This window comes from Cynoglossus semilaevis, chromosome 14 (genome assembly GCF_000523025.1).
Source record: "Cynoglossus semilaevis isolate Cse_v1.0 chromosome 14, Cse_v1.0, whole genome shotgun sequence".
NCBI lineage: Eukaryota > Metazoa > Chordata > Actinopteri > Pleuronectiformes > Cynoglossidae > Cynoglossus > Cynoglossus semilaevis.
This window is the reverse complement of record NC_024320.1, coordinates 16,870,955-16,888,521: the sequence shown is the minus strand read 5'-3', so window position 1 is coordinate 16,888,521 and position 17,567 is coordinate 16,870,955. Positions and strand designations below refer to the sequence as shown.

Sequence of the window (17,567 nt, the reverse complement as noted above, 5' to 3'; positions counted from 1 at the left end):
GGGAGAATCCGAGATGACCACACGCATTACGTCAAACCCCACACTGATATGTTTGGTATCTTCCAGGCTTCCGGACTGGAATTCACCATAGGATCTCACACCACTGCTGGCACATTGAAGAGCATCAACTCCTTTGCTGCTTCCTCCTCCTCCACACTTCCCTCACTAAGCACATATGAGCCTGGAGGAGGGCATGGCTACCTGCATACAATCAGCACATGCACATGCTGAACACACACACACACACAGAGAGAGAGAGGCAGACATGATGGATGGATTTCTGTAATGCACTAAAGCATTATCCATTACCCAGCAGGCCACGGGAAAGAGATATATCTTTAAAACTGACACTGTGCTAGGCCACATGTGCACGCTGTAGGATAGAAGCGACTCCTCCTTTGGAGATACCGTTGCAGGCGAAGGAAACATCATCTTTCTCATCTGTCTTAGCTGGATGACTTCTGTTGTTCTGCAGATGAAGCACTTTAGCCCCGTTCAGCCCCTGTAGGCTGCAGAGGCAGCGGAAGGCCTGGGCTGTAGCCCACTTAACGGGACACAGCCATGAATTCTCCAGCCTGCTCTAATAGATATTCACAAAGTCCACTGACATGTGCATCATGTCAAAGCAAGTATACCTGTATGTGTGGATGCATGTACATTTGTGTGCATGTATATACATATGTTGACAGGTAATTATTATATTATTATTAACACAATCTAAAACAACAATCTTGTTTCCTTTTTATTCATTGCTTGTGTAGCGCATGAGTTCAATTGTGTTGTTTTCTTGCTGTTGCTGTTTTGGTTAGTATTAGAGTTTTGAAGCCAGTTGACATCCTTGGAGGTCAATACTGCCACCTTCTGGTTGTGGTTGTCTCTGTTGTTTTGCTCTGGTAAAGATTCATATCAGGAAATCTTCCGAAATATCGATATATCGAAAATTGAAATAAAGAGAGAGAAAATCTGTAAATGAAAACATTTGTGGATATTTGTTGCTAATTACCAAAGTTGTACAATTCAAATCGTATTTATTTGGAATATAAATGCACAATAATTGTAAATTATTGAATAGATTAAAAAGGGTAGCCTCTCCTACTAGGAGGTTGTGGGCTCCATACCACTAACCCTTAATCCTTGCTTGGGTGGCACCAGGATGGTCATCCAGTATAAAAACAAATATATGTTGAACCACACTGTGTCCTGGAACAGCTGACAGTTATTGACTGAATGTAGTTCTTAAATAAACCTAAAAATATCTCATCTGTCACTTTGTAATTTAAAACACACAATAAGTGTCAAGAATGAATGTACAGATGCTATTGACTAATTATTTTATACAATGTATATTTAAGAGGATAATTATAGTCAAAATTCAATTAGGATATTTTATAGTATTTATTTCTCTCTTTTTTTCTTTTTTTTTACTCAAAGCGTTTGTCAGCACACTGACTTCTTGTTCTACTCCTCATTAATGATTTGTGAGTATTAAAGGTAGTACAGGTCATATGTCATTGTGCTAAGAACCGGATTCCCAGAATCCTTTTGGTGGATTCCACACCCAGCAGAAGAGAAAGCTTTATTGATCGGCCTCAGTGCTAATGAGATTGGACGCAGGACTCCTTAATACCACCGATATTCTTTCTCTCACTAAATCAGTGGATTAGGATGACAGTGGCATCCGTCTCACCCCCGCCTGTTGCCATTATCCACATCATGTGTTTGAGACAGCTTGAGCAGAACAAAAAGAGTGAGGCTGAAAAGTAGATTGAACACACGAATGGCACACCTAAAGGACTTAAAGGGCTGCGGCTGAGGCACGCAGACCCCCAGCAGAAAAGGAAGCAGAGAGATGAGGTCTTGTGACAGGCAGGCCGTCACATTCACCGAGGGACAAAGGAAAAAGGTGACAAGCAGCTGATGGACAGAAGGTCCATTTCCACTCACACAAAAGAGGCAGAGAGATGAAGCAGATTAGAGGCTCTTTATACCCATTGTGGAGGCTTTAAATGATAAGATTTACCTCCCTTTTCCATTCCACTCTGTGTGCACGTGTGTGTGTGTGTGTGTGTGTGTGTGTGTGTGTCACAAGCTCTTTCACTATGTCTAACTTGTCCACACTCCATCAGAAAAGCACTCCCATTTTCTTCTTTCATGCTGGTATTGAACATATATATGGTTTCTAGTTAGTGGTTGATGCCCCTGGATTTTTTCATGCATTAGATCCTCTCTGGATTATTATTGTAGAACCTCTCGATGCCAGTGATGGGAACCCACTGTCACGCACTCAGTGACATATGCAGACTCTCATTGAGATACTGAACAATGTTGCCAGAAAGATAGGTCTGGAGAACAACAGCACAAAGAACCAGGAACTTCCAAGTAATCAGCCAGTAAGGAGCTCCAGTCACTACTGAAGGTTGAGGCCTGAGGACAGGAGGAACAGATGGAGATATCAGGGCCTGGACCAAAACAGCCGAGAGTCTATGTCTGCTCCTAACACCAGTCCAGACAAACAGGCAGAAATGTGCATTTTAACAGTAATGTAAAAAGTGTAAATCTGCAGAAGCTGGTGACCAGCTGCAAGTCTTCATCAATTCTGTGAATCGTTCTGTGCTGCATATGCTATTAAATTTTTCTAACGTTAAGCTATGATGTGCATCCATATCATTGCCTTCTTTGTGTCTGGGGTCTTGTATCCATTCACACTGTACGGGTATAAATGACATCTTCCTATTAAACCCTTAAATTAGAGCTCTAATGGAAAATTTTATTTTTACAAATATTTTTTCTTTTTTTCTGTTGAAAGGAGATGATATCGTTCCCCTGAAAAATTACTCTTTTTCCTCAGTCCGAACTTCACTTGGCCTTTGTTCCTACTATGTCATTAATCACTCACTCACTGGCCTTAAATAGCAGTTAAATGACAGCATGTGAACCGCTAATAACATGGAGTCATTATTACTGTGCTCCATCACAGGAATATTTCTCCCCACCACCTGTGGTCATGGCTTTTCATTGCACATCATTCATACACGAGTGCCTTGAATAAGAAGAGGTTTCACTTTTTAGGTCTGCTATGTCTTTGGATTTAGTGTCACCTATCGATCTTTTTGCGCCACTACAGGTCGGTACTGTGTTCATATAAAACATCCTTTAATTAGATTTAGCAAACGGACATAAATAATATTGACAATTTTGTTAGATGTATGACATAAATTGTCTTTCTCGTCCTCATTTTTATTGAACAGTGTTATTGCCTTTGCACTAAGCATGTTATCTCCATCTGGCTCCCACAATCGCCTTAATATTCTCATTTAAACCTATCTTTCAAAAGAATGTATAGATAATAATAATTATTGTTATTATTATTATTATTATTATGATTATTATTATTATTATTATTATTATTATGATTATTATTATTATTATTATTATGATTATTATTATTATTATTATTATTATGATTATTATTATTATTATTATTATTATGATTATTATTATTATTATTATTATTATTATGATTATTATTATTATTATTATTATGATTATTATTATTATTATTATTATGATTATTATTATTATTATTATTATTATGATTATTATTATTATTATTATTATGATTATTATTATTATTATTATTATGATTATTATTATTATTATTATTATTATGATTATTATTATTATTATTATTATGATTATTATTATTATTATTATTATTATGATTATTATTATTATTATTATTATGATTATTATTATTATTATTATTATTATGATTATTATTATTATTATTATTTATTATTATTTTATAATTTGCGGTGTTTGAAATACCCCCTCCGTCCTTTAGAGGGCGATGCAGCTCAATTGTTGAAGTCGATCACCGAGTGTCAGTGTTTTGTTTCGTTTAAATTGTCGATTGCCGAGTCATGGATGAGGATTCAGGCAACAAGGACAGAGATAGCCAGTGTGTCTATGAGCGGCACTCGCATTGTGTCCATGCAGTTGTTGTTGTTTTTGCTGTTTTCTGTTTTTTGTACATAATTTGAACGCCGGTGTTAGCGGCTAAGCCATCAGCCAACCAGCAGCTGTGTGTTTTGTGCTCGTTTGAAGTGAAACGCTTCTGTTACTGACAAGTGAAGAACGTGTGGAGTTGACAACACTTGCTGCTGAAAATAAGGTAGACACACCAGTGACAGAAGTCTTCTTTGTAATTAACGGGCGTGAAGTTTAAACGTAAGCTGTGGCGGTTTTAATCGTTCAAACATGTATGAAGAATTAAAAACATCATTCAAACAGTGTGACACATTTTCAACATCAACAGAATATATTCAGCACAGATACATATGAATAACAAAGACATGGCAAGAACAATGACTGAAGGTAACAATTCTGTCATGACATTTTATTTATCCAGTTACATTGCATTGTGAAGAGAAACTCACCTTATTTATTTTTACTGCAGGTTATGTAAATTGTGACAAAGCACGGGCTGTTAAAACAGTGTTTTTTCTAAAACAACAACATCTCAACAGTTTTCAAGCAGCCTTGCCTCCAACAACAATTTAATTGTTCTGTATGTAATATAATTTCTATCCAATGCAGCTGCAGCCATGGTGTTAGTAAAGAGCTACTGTGAAGCCAACTCCTCCATCTCCAAAACATGGCTGGATGAAGGTATCTCGCCCTGTTTCTACTTCACCCTGGTCCCCACCATCCTCCTCTCCATCGCCTTCTTCCTTGGCACCATCTACTGCATAGGATACCAGAAATATGGCACGGCCATGGAACCCAAGTTCATCCCACGCTCCTCTCTCTATCGCTTCCAGTTTTCCATCTCTGTCCTTCTCTTAGCCCAGTTTTTGGGTGGATTGTTGTGGCAAATCATCACAGCTGCTACTGCCACTGGAATAGAGCTCCCAGGCTACGTTGTGCTCTACAGCTGCTTCTCAACACTGGGTTGGGCCTGGGCTACGGTCCTGCTCACCGTGGAGAGACATAGGGTCCTGGTGATGGACAGGACCAGGGGCCACAGCACCTTCCTGCTGTTGTTCTGGGCTCTTGCTTTTTCAGCAGAAAACCTGGCCTTTGTCTCTTGGTATAGTCCTCACTGGTGGTGGCGGCTGGACAGCACTGAACACAAGGTGAGATTCACATATCATACCTTATTTTATATCATATTTTTACACATATTTTAACGTGTGAGGTTAAAAAATGCTAAACCTTTTCCAGGGACAAACCAGAACAGTGTTGTACATTTAGTAAAATAATATATAATAATATATTTATTGGTTGTGTTGGAGGAGGGTCTGATTAACCTGGGGAAGAAATTAGTTTTAAAATTCAAATGGAAAGACCATTCCCTTTTTATTATTTGTGTTTTGAGGTAAGGGAAAATAAAGGTTTATCAAACTGTTGTTAGTGCACAGCCAGATCAGCGTGTAGTGCTGCAGTAGCTAACTATAGAGGCGTCACCTCAGCCAACCCTGCCATAAACAATGGCTGTGTCCTCTTTTCATCTATGATTTAACTGCATTAGAATGTACTGATTACTGTTATATCAGTGTTACCTGTTATGTGTTTGGCCAAAGGTTGGTTTATTAAGATGGGTGTGTGTTTTCTCAAAGGGGTGGAGCTCATAGTGTTTTTACTTTGAAGCTGTGTCTACATCACCACTAAGGTGAGGCAAGTTAGAATGTGAGAAATGTCAAATACACTACCACAAAGCTGAGACAGTGCTGCCCAGTCAGATTTGTTTAGTCATGGTGATCAGTGAACTGCTGCCAGTTTTTGCTGAGTCACTATCACATCTGAGTTTCACATCCCTAAACTACACCCTGAGCCTCACAGGACACATTTTAGTCCCTCCCACACTGAGTCAGCACTTGTTTACATAAAAGCGAGTCTGGCCTGTAAATCCCTCTCTTTATTAGAATTATATAAATGAAGTTTTTATTGTTTGTCCCTCTGGCTTTTTTGAAGCTAGTCTATATTATGAGAAGGTTTGGTTATATAATTATATAGTTTTCTTTTTCTTTATGATATAATTTGCAGAATTTGTATATATTTAGAATCATTTGTTTGTAAAGGTTTATGGCTGGTTTCTGCACAGCCATGGCAAATATTAGGTTCATCAGCTTCACTTGTGTTATCTGGAAAAGATATGCCTCATTAGAGCAGAAATCTATTACCAGAACATTCCTTATGTACCACATACAACCCTTCCCCTTGTAACAGTAAGATCCTGTTTAACTGTGATGTTAAAAGATATATTTCTGACCTTTACGTTTGAATGCAAATGCCTCAGGTGCAGTTTTCCCTCTGGCTCATCCGCTACATCAGCACTGGGCTGCTCTTCATCCTTGGCCTCAGAGCTCCAGGCCTGCCAAGGAAACCTTACATGTTGCTGATAAATGAAGATGAGCGGGACGTGGAGAACAGTGGACAGGTGATGACGTCTGTTCCTCACTATAGTAACTCAGTCGCTACTTTTCATGACATTCTTTTAGGCTTTGTGCTTGTCTGGTAAATAAGATGTGAACATGTTTATTTAAAACGTCTCCCTTAGCAAATCTAAACAGCTTTAGATGTAGGATGCCTAAAGGTAGCAGTCTTTGAGCAAATGCATTTTAATATTTAAAATATTTCAGTTATGACAAGACAGGGGGGTTCTGGGTTGTAGAAAAATGTAGGAAATTTCAAAATATTCAAGGTAAACAAACCAACCAGAAGATACAGTAAATCATGAAGTTATAATTTCTCTACTGTCACTTAATGTAAAAATGTACACGTTTCCTCATGCCTGTGTCTCAGTCTCTGCTGGGTGGACGACAACAGAACCAGTCAACATGGCAGGGATTCAGAAAGAAGGTCCGTCTGCTCATGTCCTACATGTGGCCCAAAGGAAACATCTTGCTGCAGATGCTTGTCGTCTTCTGTGTGGGTCTGCTGGGAGCTGAAAGGGCCATCAATGTCTTCGTGCCTATTTACTACAAGAATATAGGTAATTAACACATATTTTGGAATATTGTACAAACAAGTACTGCTGTTTGTTTGTACTGCTGTTTTTAGTTACTGTTAGAAAACCACAACAAGAAAATCACTGTATGTTTTTTCTAAATCTGATCGATCCTATATTTTAATGGATTCTTCTTGACTCATGTCTTAGCACTCTATGAAATTCATTGGAAATAACTTTTTGATTTGTTGACTTAGCCGGCAGTCAAACAAACAGCACATAAAACATGGCCTCTATATTGTTCTGGTAATGAAACTTTACTACTTCACCTGATGTTTTGTTTGTTTGTTTGTTTGTTTTTCTATTTAAAACCTTTAGCCACATGTTGAAATTCTCATCCTGTCTCCCCACAGTGGATGGACTGACAGATGGAAGCAGCTGGCACACTGTTGCTACCACAGTCTGTGTTTATGTCCTGCTCAAGTTCTTGCAGGGCGGAGGTGCAGGTACGTAGGAGAATTTTTATTCAGTTCTGGAAGGACACCTCTCTGTGGTGATGCCCAGAGGTGGACAGTGTCCTTGAGATTTCAGGTCTTTTTTTTTAATTCACAAGCCATTCAAGGGGAAATTTTAGAAGTGAATTTAGGAGTGATGTGAATGTTTTTTGACCTGTTCCCAGAAGTGATCATCAGTGCCATTCAATCATGACGATCACAGTCAGTTGTTCTGGTATCTCTATCTAGGAGCCTCGGGCTTCGTCAGCAACATGAGGTCCTTCATGTGGATCCGTGTACAGCAGTTCACCAACCGCGTGGTTCAAGTGCAACTATTTGCCCACCTACACGCGCTCTCGCTGCGCTGGCATCTGGGCCGCAAAACCGGGGACGTGCTGAGGAGCATCGACCGTGGCACCTCCTCCATCAACAGCCTGCTGAGGTAAAAAAAAAATATCTAGTGGTAAAAAAAAATGCAACAAAGCTTTTCGTTTTTCACACTCATGTATGTAAAAGTAAAATAATGTTGCCTTTGTTTTCTCCACAGCTACATCGTCTTCAGCATTTTTCCAACCATTGCTGACATCATCATCTCCATTATCTACTTTGTCACATATTTTAACGCATGGTTTGGTCTCATTGTCTTCGTCTGCATGGCCCTGTATCTGAGTGAGTAGCATCTCAAAGGACTTGTGAGGTTTAGGTGTTTATATTTAGTCTGTAGTCAAAGAGGCAACAAAGACATCAGACATTTAACCATAGACCCACACACACACACACACACACAAACACAATTAGCAATGTTTCTCTTTTTTAAAACCTTTTACATATAACTCAGTAACACAATCTGACCAAAGGGGCAGTAGTAGTCCTGCAGCACTTGTGTCAAATTATAACAGTGATTTTTCTCTGTGGACTTCAGTGACTGCTTTACACACTGTGATGTTGGGACTCATTTTTTAAAAGAGTCACAGATCACAAAGTGTATTTATATAATTACTTACATACTGTAATTGCTTCTGTCCCACCAGCCCTAACCATCATTATCACTGAGTGGAGGACGAAGTACAGGCGAGACATGAATCAGCAGGACAATGAGGCCAGGTCCAAGGCTGTGGACTCACTGTTGAACTTTGAGACGGTGCTTAATCACATTTGTCGGTTTACGTCACTAAGAAGTTTCCAAACAATTAGATTAGTCTAACAGACTAATGTGATATGTGTTTTAATTTTCTCAACACAGGTAAAATACTACAATGCAGAGAACTACGAGGTCGGACGCTTTGAGGATGCCATCTTGAAATATCAGGTCAGTCAAAGGGATTTGTTTACAGACTTTATGTCAAGAATTATTGGTATCAAAATTGTACGAAAACTGAAAATCAAAAAGAACTTGGTAATGTCGATGACTTTAGCCATGTTCTTAAGGGCACAGGAATAATGCTGACATGTCATTTGTTGCAGGAGTCTCAGTGGAAAACCCAGGCGTCGTTGGCGTTACTCAACCAAACACAGAACATCATCATCGCCTCTGGTCTGCTGTCTGGCTCTCTGCTCTGTGCCTATTTTGTTACTGAGGGAAAGTTCCAGGTGCCGTTCACACTCTCACAACCAAAATCAATCCTTTGAAAGTCTGTATGGTTTGACTGACTGACTGGAGACTGTAAACACACTGGGGTCACCTTCTTCACTGACATTATTGTCCTGTTTGTTGTGTAAGGTTGGAGATTTTGTTCTGTTTGGCACCTACATCATCCAACTGTGCACACCGCTCAACTGGTTCGGCACCTACTACTCGTGAGTCAATGCTGTTAATGTACAGCAGATATTTGTATGGCCTCCTTACTACCAATTATGTTTTCCTGTCTTTTTGTCTCCTGCAGAATGATCCAGAATTCCTTCATTGACATGGAAAACATGTTCAGTCTTTTTGAGGAAGAGGAGGAGGTACAGTCAACACAGTGATTTTTACATAGAAATCAGATGATAAATCTAAACCTAATAAGGAAAAAGGTTATAAATGTCCGAATTTGAATAAATATATAGAACATAAAAATGACATTTTCTAAAATTACAAAAAATGTTCTTTTGTTGTAAACTTGTATGTTGTTGTGTTTCACTGCAGGTGAAAGATGAAGTAAACGCAGGGAATCTTGTCTACAGACACGGAAAGGTGGAGTTTGAGAATGTTTTCTTCAGCTACAGAGATGGGTTTGTTTAAATTTTGTTTTCTAAAAAGCTGAAGGAGCTTTTGATGAAGGACTTATTATCGTTACCTATTTGTTTCTGCAGTAAAGAAATCCTGAAGGATGTTTCCTTCACTGTCCTGCCAGGGCAGACCGTGGCCCTGGTCAGTAAAATGAACAAACGTCTATTTCTACTTCTTCACATCTCTTCATTTTAATGCTTTCCTTTTCTTTCTTTTTTTAATTATCTCACCATTTATTAGGTTGGACCCTCAGGTTCTGGGAAAAGCACAGTCATAAGACTGCTCTTTCGCTTCTATAACATTCAGGGAGGCTGCATAAGCATTGACGGCCAGGATATATCAACGGTAAGGGTTTTTTTTAACAAAGTTCTGCTTCATCAGTTATTAGTAACAAGCAGTAATGCTGAGGAATAAATGAACATGTAAATATTAGGCTTTTGTATATCAAGTATTGAATTTTGGAACGAATGAAGGACTTGTCTAAAAGGAATGACTGAAAAAGTTCCTTCCCCTGTCATGTTGTGAAGTCAGTTCAAACAAATACAGATTACTGCTGACTGTCATTTTCTTTATGTTTTTGTTCAGGTGAAGCAGTCATCACTGCGCGCTCATATCGGCGTGGTCCCTCAGGATACTGTGCTGTTCAATGATGACATTCGCAATAATATTCGCTACGGGCGCATTTCCGCCACTGATCAGGAGGTGGAGGAGGCGGCCATAGCTGCAGACATCCATGACAGAATCATGACCTTCCCTGAAGGTTTCTTTACAGCATCTTTACAGACACATCATGTGATATAACATATCAGTAATGAGGGGTGAGTAATCTGTATGTTTTCTGGCAGGTTATGACACACAGGTCGGAGAACGGGGTCTGAAACTGAGTGGAGGAGAGAAGCAGAGAGTGGCCATCGCCAGGACCATCCTCAAAGCACCACAGATCATCCTGTTGGATGAGGTGAGTCTCTGTTTTACCTTTAACTCAAAGCTATAACTGATCTATTTGTTCTGCTTGTATAAATACGTCTCTGTGTGAGAGCGAGAGGGGGACAAGACAAGTATGTTTAATCTTTGTCTTCAGGCTACTTCTGCATTAGACACACAAACAGAACGCAACATCCAGGCTTCACTGAACAAGGTCTGTGTCAATCGCACTACAATCGTTGTGGCTCACAGGTAAGTCATCCATCTTGCTTGATGCTTCTTCATCAGCGCATGGTGCAAATTTGATTTTTTTTTTTTTTAACTTGCATGTTTTGTCCTATGATGCCTATTCAAGGTTATCCACCATCATCGGGGCAGACCAGATTCTGGTTTTAAACGAGGGCCAGATTGCTGAGCGAGGACGGTAAGTGCTGTTGTTTTTGTCTTCAGGTATTGGCACACGTTTCTGACAGTATCATGAAATATAAATGGCTCATTTTGTTTGCCATCCCAGTCATGATGAGTTGCTCACAAAGGGGGGTTTGTACGCTGACATGTGGATGAAGCAGCAACAGGCCCAGGACACTGATTCATCCTCTGATACAGAAGCCAAAGATCACACGTCTGAGAAACTGCAGCCACCGTCTGCTTCTGCTGGTCACCATCACTGACTGTTTCCCAGTGCTCTAACTGTGCTTTTAAACATCCAGACTTAAACAGACATTTTATTTATGCTGCAGAACCTGATGAGGTGTAAATGTTTTTTTTTTTATTAATGTAAGGGTTTTTTATGTTAAGTTGCACTGGAGAAAAGGGAAGTACCCTTAACAGAAATGTGGAGGAGTCAGGGTATTAATACCTCATCAAACTGCTCTACAAACAACAAGGTTAAATCCAAGTCCATCTGGGCCTCTGTAGACCACACATGGTCTCGTGGTCTGTAACCCAGAGTTTAGAACGCATTTGCAGATTAGCCCCAAAAAGAAAAAGAAAAAACGTCTCTGCTATTCAACTGAGAAATATATTGTTTTGCTGCAGATTATTAACATCAATAAAAACATATTGAATATTATGATAACCTTATACGGCCTTAGCATCAATAACGTATGGTTCATAACTTTAAACCCATCCATCCATCCATCCATCCATCCATTTTCATCCGCTTATCCGTTACCGGGTCGCGGGGGCAGCAGTCGCCACCCAAATCACATTGCACCGTACCAAACCTTCCTGCGGGTGGTGAGTCCACTGGAATAACTTTAAACCATAACCACATTTGTTAGAGAAGTTGGCACACGTCCTAAAAATACAAATTTATTATTTGTAATGCATTTTATTGCATTTTTACTGTCCAAACTAGTTCTGTTTAGTTAACACAAATGCAGAAAAGTACCTGCAGAAAGGTCTAGTTCACCCCAAGGTGTCACTTTGTTTTCTTCTATTTGCTTTTTTAGCATTTTCAAACCTCAAAATGTCAACTGTTGTGTCTTTAATATTGCTTTTTTTCTCCTGAGTTGGAGAATTAAGCAGCTTAATAGTCAGTGGTAAACCATTATCTGGTGGTGCAGACAGATTAGAGGCAGCCCAGTCAAGTACAGAATTTTCTTTTTATTACATTGTTAGAATACAGACTTATTCTTTTGAAATAAGGTTTCTATTGTTTTAGTGAGAACTGCCTTCAGGTAAATTAAGGGTGTTATAACACCAAACATGTCATTGTTGGTTTGTGCTGATTATTAAAACAAAGTCAACTTTGCACACAGAGTGAAAAACACTATTGATGGCATTAAAATGTATATATAATGCTGAAAGACATGCTCATGACAATTTACCAGGGATTTTATTAGTGCAGTTTATAATTAATTTATATATGAGCTTTTACTGGTGAGGTGTTCTGTTATCAGGTGTTTTTAAACGTCAGTCTTTATTCTTATCACTACGATGAAGTGTGTGCTCTGGTGTTACTGCTGTCATTTATTATATACATATTTAAATTAAATATCCTATAAAGACAATTTAATTTTATAATGTTTATAAATAGAACCTAATAAACAGTCAGATCTAAGCCAGTTTAAGGAGATGAAAAAAGATGAAATTCAAATGACCATCAGCGTGAATGGCAAAGAATGTAATTTCACCATTGACCGTTGCAGGCCTACCTCAGAGAGGATATTGTCCATTTATATATTTTGTTTTGTTTTTTAAACACTTATGTTGTTTTTACGTGTGAATCAGGCTGTAAAATTGTATATGATCAATATTCTGTGTTTGAGAATAAAGCTAAACGAAACTATTAAAAAAACGTGAACACGTGAAAAACAAGAATGTCTCATGTGAACTCAATGCAACTCAATTATCCTATATGCTATTGTGTTGTGATACCTAAAGTAAGTTCCCGTTCCCGGTCCCGGTCCCGGTTCCGGTCCCTGTCCCTCTCACCTGGCCCCTTCAACTGGAGTAGTCTAGATTCGGCCCTGTTATAAAGACTGAAGTAAACAGCTGGAGGTCTATGACGTCAACGCCTGTCATCGTTCAGTGTGTTTGCGTAACTTAGCTTAGCTCAGTTTAGCTTAGCTCAAGTTCTTCCGGGCGGGAGTGGATTAAGGCCGTTCCAGAACAGTCGTATAGAAACGTAATTAAACAATTGGCTAAGACTTGTCAAATGCTGTAAATATGGATTTCGACGCTTTATTCAACGAAAAAACATTTCAGTTTTCGGACTTCCAGGAATTCACGGTAAGTCTATGCTATTTTAAATATGTGCTGGTTCAACCGCGTTGTTGATAGCCTGCTGACCTAATGATGGTTATTTTTACATTATGTATTTTTACGAGTGTTTAACTGTGTGTAAAACAATTATACATATACCCATTTGCTTCTTTACTATATAAAGAACTACAATACTTAGTTCAAAAAAGTGGGTTTGTTACTTACGCTAGCTTCTGTTCTGTCAAATGCTAACTAAGCTAATATTGTCGCGTAGTTTCTTTTTTGGAGCGGAATGCTGCTTTATTATATAACGAATATTGAGAATTATAATACTCGCAGCAATTGACGTATTAATCTTTTTTAATTCCTAACTAAAGAACGACTAGTTCTTGTCTGTTAGTCAATAAACCTTAGAAAGTGTTTCACAAATCTTAACATAGTTTCAGACTGAGAAACGTACTGTATATTTATAAAAACCTAAATGCGTTAGCTACTGATGGAATAATAATCATAATTCCTTGTGTATGTATTATTCTAATGATTAGTTAAATATATAAAATAAGAACGAGATATACGTTTAGTCTTAGAAACAAATCCATGGTAGCTGGTAGCTTGAGGAAACGTTGCAGAAAGTTTAAAAGTACACTTTTACTGTATGGAAAAAAACATGCAATGTTGTGTGTTGTAAATAAAGTTTGTTAATTATTGTATTGTGGACATTTGTTTATTTTCAGTTTCTTCCTGGACATCAGAAGTTGACTGAAAGAGTGAGAAAGCGACTGTATTATGGCCTGGACAAAGACATTTCTTTGGACACCCTCTCCTGTCCTGTTACTGGTATGTCCATAGACTTTAAAACAATGATTTCAAATGAAACATAATATTTTTAAATACACACTGAAATAATTTATTTCTGATTTTAACATTATTTGTGTGGCCCACAATACCTGTTTTCCTAAATCATTTAAAATGATCTCCTTCAAGCCCTTTATCCAATTGGCCCTCTTAGGTAAATACAAACCTGGCAAATGTAAGCACAAGTAGAAAAAAAATCAAGTACTTGGCATGCTGTTGAAAAACTACAATATAAAATGTTTATTGGATAAAAACCCAAGACTTTTTAGAGCTCTTCCTCAAACTGTCTTAGTTTTTAAAATATTGTAGTCCAATTCTAGAAAAGGCAGAGCTGGCTATGCGGTGCTTATATCATTTTTGTGCAAATATATTTTTAATAATTATTCTTTATTTGTTGCCCCAGATATTGCTGTCGAAATCTTCCAAAAGTCTGCCCCAAGCCCCATCAGAAAGCTCCACAAGAAGTATGCTTCACATGTCGTAAGGTTTGTATTAATTATTTTTTAATTCTCTGCATCTCTTTCATAGTTGCACATGATATCTTGTTAAACTAGTTTGTTTTTTTCTCCACACCAGGGAGGCCTGCATCTCTCCATGTGCCATGATGTTGGCTCTAGTTTACATAGAAAGGCTCCGACATAGAAACCCAGAATACCTTCAAAAAATCTCCTCCTCTGACCTTTTTCTGATCTCCATGGTACATAAAATGTTATATAAAAATATTTTTAACTTCAATAAATGCCTCTACTCTTTTAAAAACGTCTCCACAAAAAGTAAATAAAATTAGACATTCAGCAGAAATCCACCTTTCTTTAAACACTAGATGGTTGCCAGCAAGTACCTGTACGACGAAGGTGAAGAAGAAGAAGTTTTCAACGATGAGTGGGGAGCAGCAGGAAAGCTGGACGTCCAAACTGTCAACAAATTGGAAATTAACTTCCTGAATGCTATTGTAAGTTGCTACTGTTTGTGTTTTGGGGTTTTTTCTGCCTGCTGTATGTATTTTCTTTAAGTTATTGGTTATGTTTGTTCTTTTTCCAGGGGTGGAGCCTTTTTACAAAGCCACATGACTTCTTTGACATATTAAGTCATCTGGAAACCAGGTTGGTTGATAACTTCACTGTTGAAACATTCACATATATACTTAATCTTTGAACTTTTTTCAGAGGAAAAACTTTTATACAACATTACCTGTTTCTGTCTTTCTTCAGCATTGCAGAGCGACAGGGGATGAAACGTGGCTGGTTCACCTACACTGACCTGTGTGTTCTTCTGGAGCAGTCAGCATGGAGTCAAGCTCTCACCACAATCTACCAGCACTTTACTAAAGTAAGAGGAGGGTTTTTTTACAAAAGAGAAAACATGAGGACATGTACTAACTGAGTACAGAATCATTCAGCACAAAGATCACCAGTCTTTTTAAAAATGCATCTGTGTATACTTTTTTGTAATTTAATAATACTAAAATCCTATCATTTTGACTTCCAGGTATCTTGTATGCTTGGCCTGGTCTATCTGACCAGTGTGGCAGGTCTCATTGCCACCAGTGCTGTGCTCCATCAGCTCAGTCTCTCCAGAACCAGTCAGTCTCCACTCGCACCTCAAACCAAAGGCCCCACGGACTATGTTCACACCTCAGCCCTGAACCCTGACACTTCAGCTGCAGCTCACCACCTTCCCTGCTGTGTCCTGGCCAACCAAAGTGTCCAGTGTCAGACTGGTGCCACAACTGAAGTGGAGCATCAGAGAGAGAGTCCAACGTCGGCTTCCTCACAAACATCGTTGTTATGCCTGTGGGGTTCCCTCTTTGCTTCACTGGGTCACACACATCCTGAAACTACTTCTGACATGGAGACCTCTCAGACCTGGTCCACTGCTTCCTACTTCTGCCCTGGCTGTCTGGCAACCCTCCAACCTCTCCAGTGTGGGTTTAAAAATACCTCAGCCCTCTACACTCGTGTTTCTCAAGATAACCATCAGGACTCCTCACTGTGGCAGATAACATCCAGCCTCGTCAAGGCCACTCTCCCCAGTCTGGACTCTCACTTTGGGGGTTTTCCCTCCGTACAGCTGGGATCCTGTCATCCAAGCACTGTGTTACCTGTGGAGAAAGTTCCAGCTCTGCTGATGCCTGGTTAGAGCCTGTGTGTTCTCACTGCTGTCAGCCTGTGGTGAAAAAGTCTGGAAATTAAACTAGCATTGTTTTCATGACTCATTCACAGCTTTAATTGGAATGTCTGGGGTTTTTAGTTTGGTTTATATGGTATTGACACATTTTTCAGTCCTAACTATGGCACTAACTTGAACCACCAAGGTTACTTTTGGAGACATTTCCGTCAAACAAGACACAATGACAATGACACAAGAAAAGCTTCCCTCGCATCAAACAAATTGTCTTATCAAATTATCAAAATATCTTGTTGTGGTGATTGCTGCTTAGTCTCGCCTTGAAAAGCATTTTCAAATTCCCTCACTCTTCACCACTAAAGCCCATAGTAACAACCTCATTGTGTGCATATAAGACAGAGGAAAAGTCAAGCAGAATCCTGGCGTTGAGAGAATTAAATGTCAGCCTTGATGGAGATGAAATAGAAACGGCTGCTTCTGTGTGTTTTCATCTCATGGACATTGGTTATTCAGACTGAACAGCTGATTGTCTTCAGATTCCTGTTAAAAATACTGTCTTGAGGGATATGTGGGGCAATCAACTTAGATCTGCAGCTTTATTTGGCCTAATGTCTCTCAGAGCAGTAATGTTTTCACCTGGTGCCGCAATAGTTCATAGAACCACACTTCCAAAATATGCACTTTCCCTTTAAGTTACATTAAGTTTATTCTTACATTCATAAAGATTTTGCAAATACACAGGGAGTAGAGTCCATGATTTTGATGATGTTAAAATGCCAAAAACCTTTGTCAAAACCCTGACATTTTAATTCACGCAGATGTTTTTGCTTCAAAGCCGTTTTGCTACACACACTTTTGCTAGATTGAAGATTCTGACCTGTGTTTTATTGTTGGTGGGGCATTTGTTTGATTGTTTTGAGATGAGAAGTGAGCATATCCTGGTGAATTTTATTCAGAAAACACTGTTGGTGGGGGCGGGGGCAGGGGCAAGGTTATTTTGTCTTTGAACATACACTTTAACATACTCTTCAAGCACTGATTTATCAAGACCGTTGTTTGGTACTACTTCCAATACATTTTGTTTGCTTTTTTTTTTTGTATAAGCGTCATAGCATAACAAAAACTACATTGCATCTTCCACCTTTTCATTGTCTTTTTCATCATATGAAGTCCAGATAGTACCTGCTTTGAGTTTTCATTTCCACTAGTTCCATCAGTTTGTGCACTAACATGTTATCATAGTACCAGAGTGGCGTTTGGGCAAAGTTAGGAGATTTGATTTGAAGGTTTCTAAAAG

At 38.8% G+C, this 17,567-nt stretch overlaps 2 protein-coding genes across 2 annotated transcripts; both read left to right on the top strand.

The window, feature by feature from the left end:
- Positions 1–3,912: 3,912 nt before the first annotated feature.
- Positions 3,913–12,901, top strand: abcb6a (ATP binding cassette subfamily B member 6 (LAN blood group) a). Its single transcript, XM_008325479.3, has 20 exons — positions 3,913–4,174; positions 4,600–5,138; positions 6,302–6,442; positions 6,808–6,997; positions 7,366–7,458; positions 7,696–7,888; positions 7,994–8,115; positions 8,478–8,587; positions 8,690–8,755; positions 8,911–9,036; positions 9,167–9,243; positions 9,330–9,393; positions 9,572–9,657; positions 9,739–9,796; positions 9,896–10,000; positions 10,241–10,415; positions 10,501–10,613; positions 10,737–10,831; positions 10,935–11,003; positions 11,094–12,901. Exons 2-20 carry the CDS (start codon positions 4,608–4,610, stop codon positions 11,248–11,250), a joined length of 2,571 nt encoding a protein of 856 aa, XP_008323701.1. The 5' UTR covers positions 3,913–4,174; positions 4,600–4,607; the 3' UTR covers positions 11,251–12,901.
- Positions 12,902–13,114: 213 nt separating this feature from the next.
- Positions 13,115–17,358, top strand: cnppd1 (cyclin Pas1/PHO80 domain containing 1). The gene is made up of 8 exons (XM_008325480.3): positions 13,115–13,315; positions 14,023–14,125; positions 14,547–14,628; positions 14,720–14,840; positions 14,967–15,095; positions 15,185–15,246; positions 15,355–15,472; positions 15,632–17,358. Exons 1-8 carry the CDS (start codon positions 13,253–13,255, stop codon positions 16,280–16,282), a joined length of 1,329 nt encoding a protein of 442 aa, XP_008323702.1. The 5' UTR covers positions 13,115–13,252; the 3' UTR covers positions 16,283–17,358.
- The last annotated feature ends 209 nt before the right edge of the window (positions 17,359–17,567 follow it).

Excerpts from the sequence above, each read along its gene's own strand:
- abcb6a (XM_008325479.3), top strand. The coding sequence starts at position 4,608 with ATGGTGTTAGTAAAGAGCTACTGTGAAGCCAACTCCTCCATCTCCAAA. Across the intron at positions 8,588-8,689 it reads CACTGTTGAACTTTGAGACG|GTAAAATACTACAATGCAGA; the intron begins GTGCTTAATCAC and ends TTCTCAACACAG. Across the intron at positions 9,658-9,738 it reads TTCTTCAGCTACAGAGATGG|TAAAGAAATCCTGAAGGATG; the intron begins GTTTGTTTAAAT and ends TTGTTTCTGCAG.
- cnppd1 (XM_008325480.3), top strand. The coding sequence starts at position 13,253 with ATGGATTTCGACGCTTTATTCAACGAAAAAACATTTCAGTTTTCGGAC. Across the intron at positions 14,126-14,546 it reads CCTCTCCTGTCCTGTTACTG|ATATTGCTGTCGAAATCTTC; the intron begins GTATGTCCATAG and ends TTGTTGCCCCAG. Across the intron at positions 15,247-15,354 it reads TTAAGTCATCTGGAAACCAG|CATTGCAGAGCGACAGGGGA; the intron begins GTTGGTTGATAA and ends GTCTTTCTTCAG.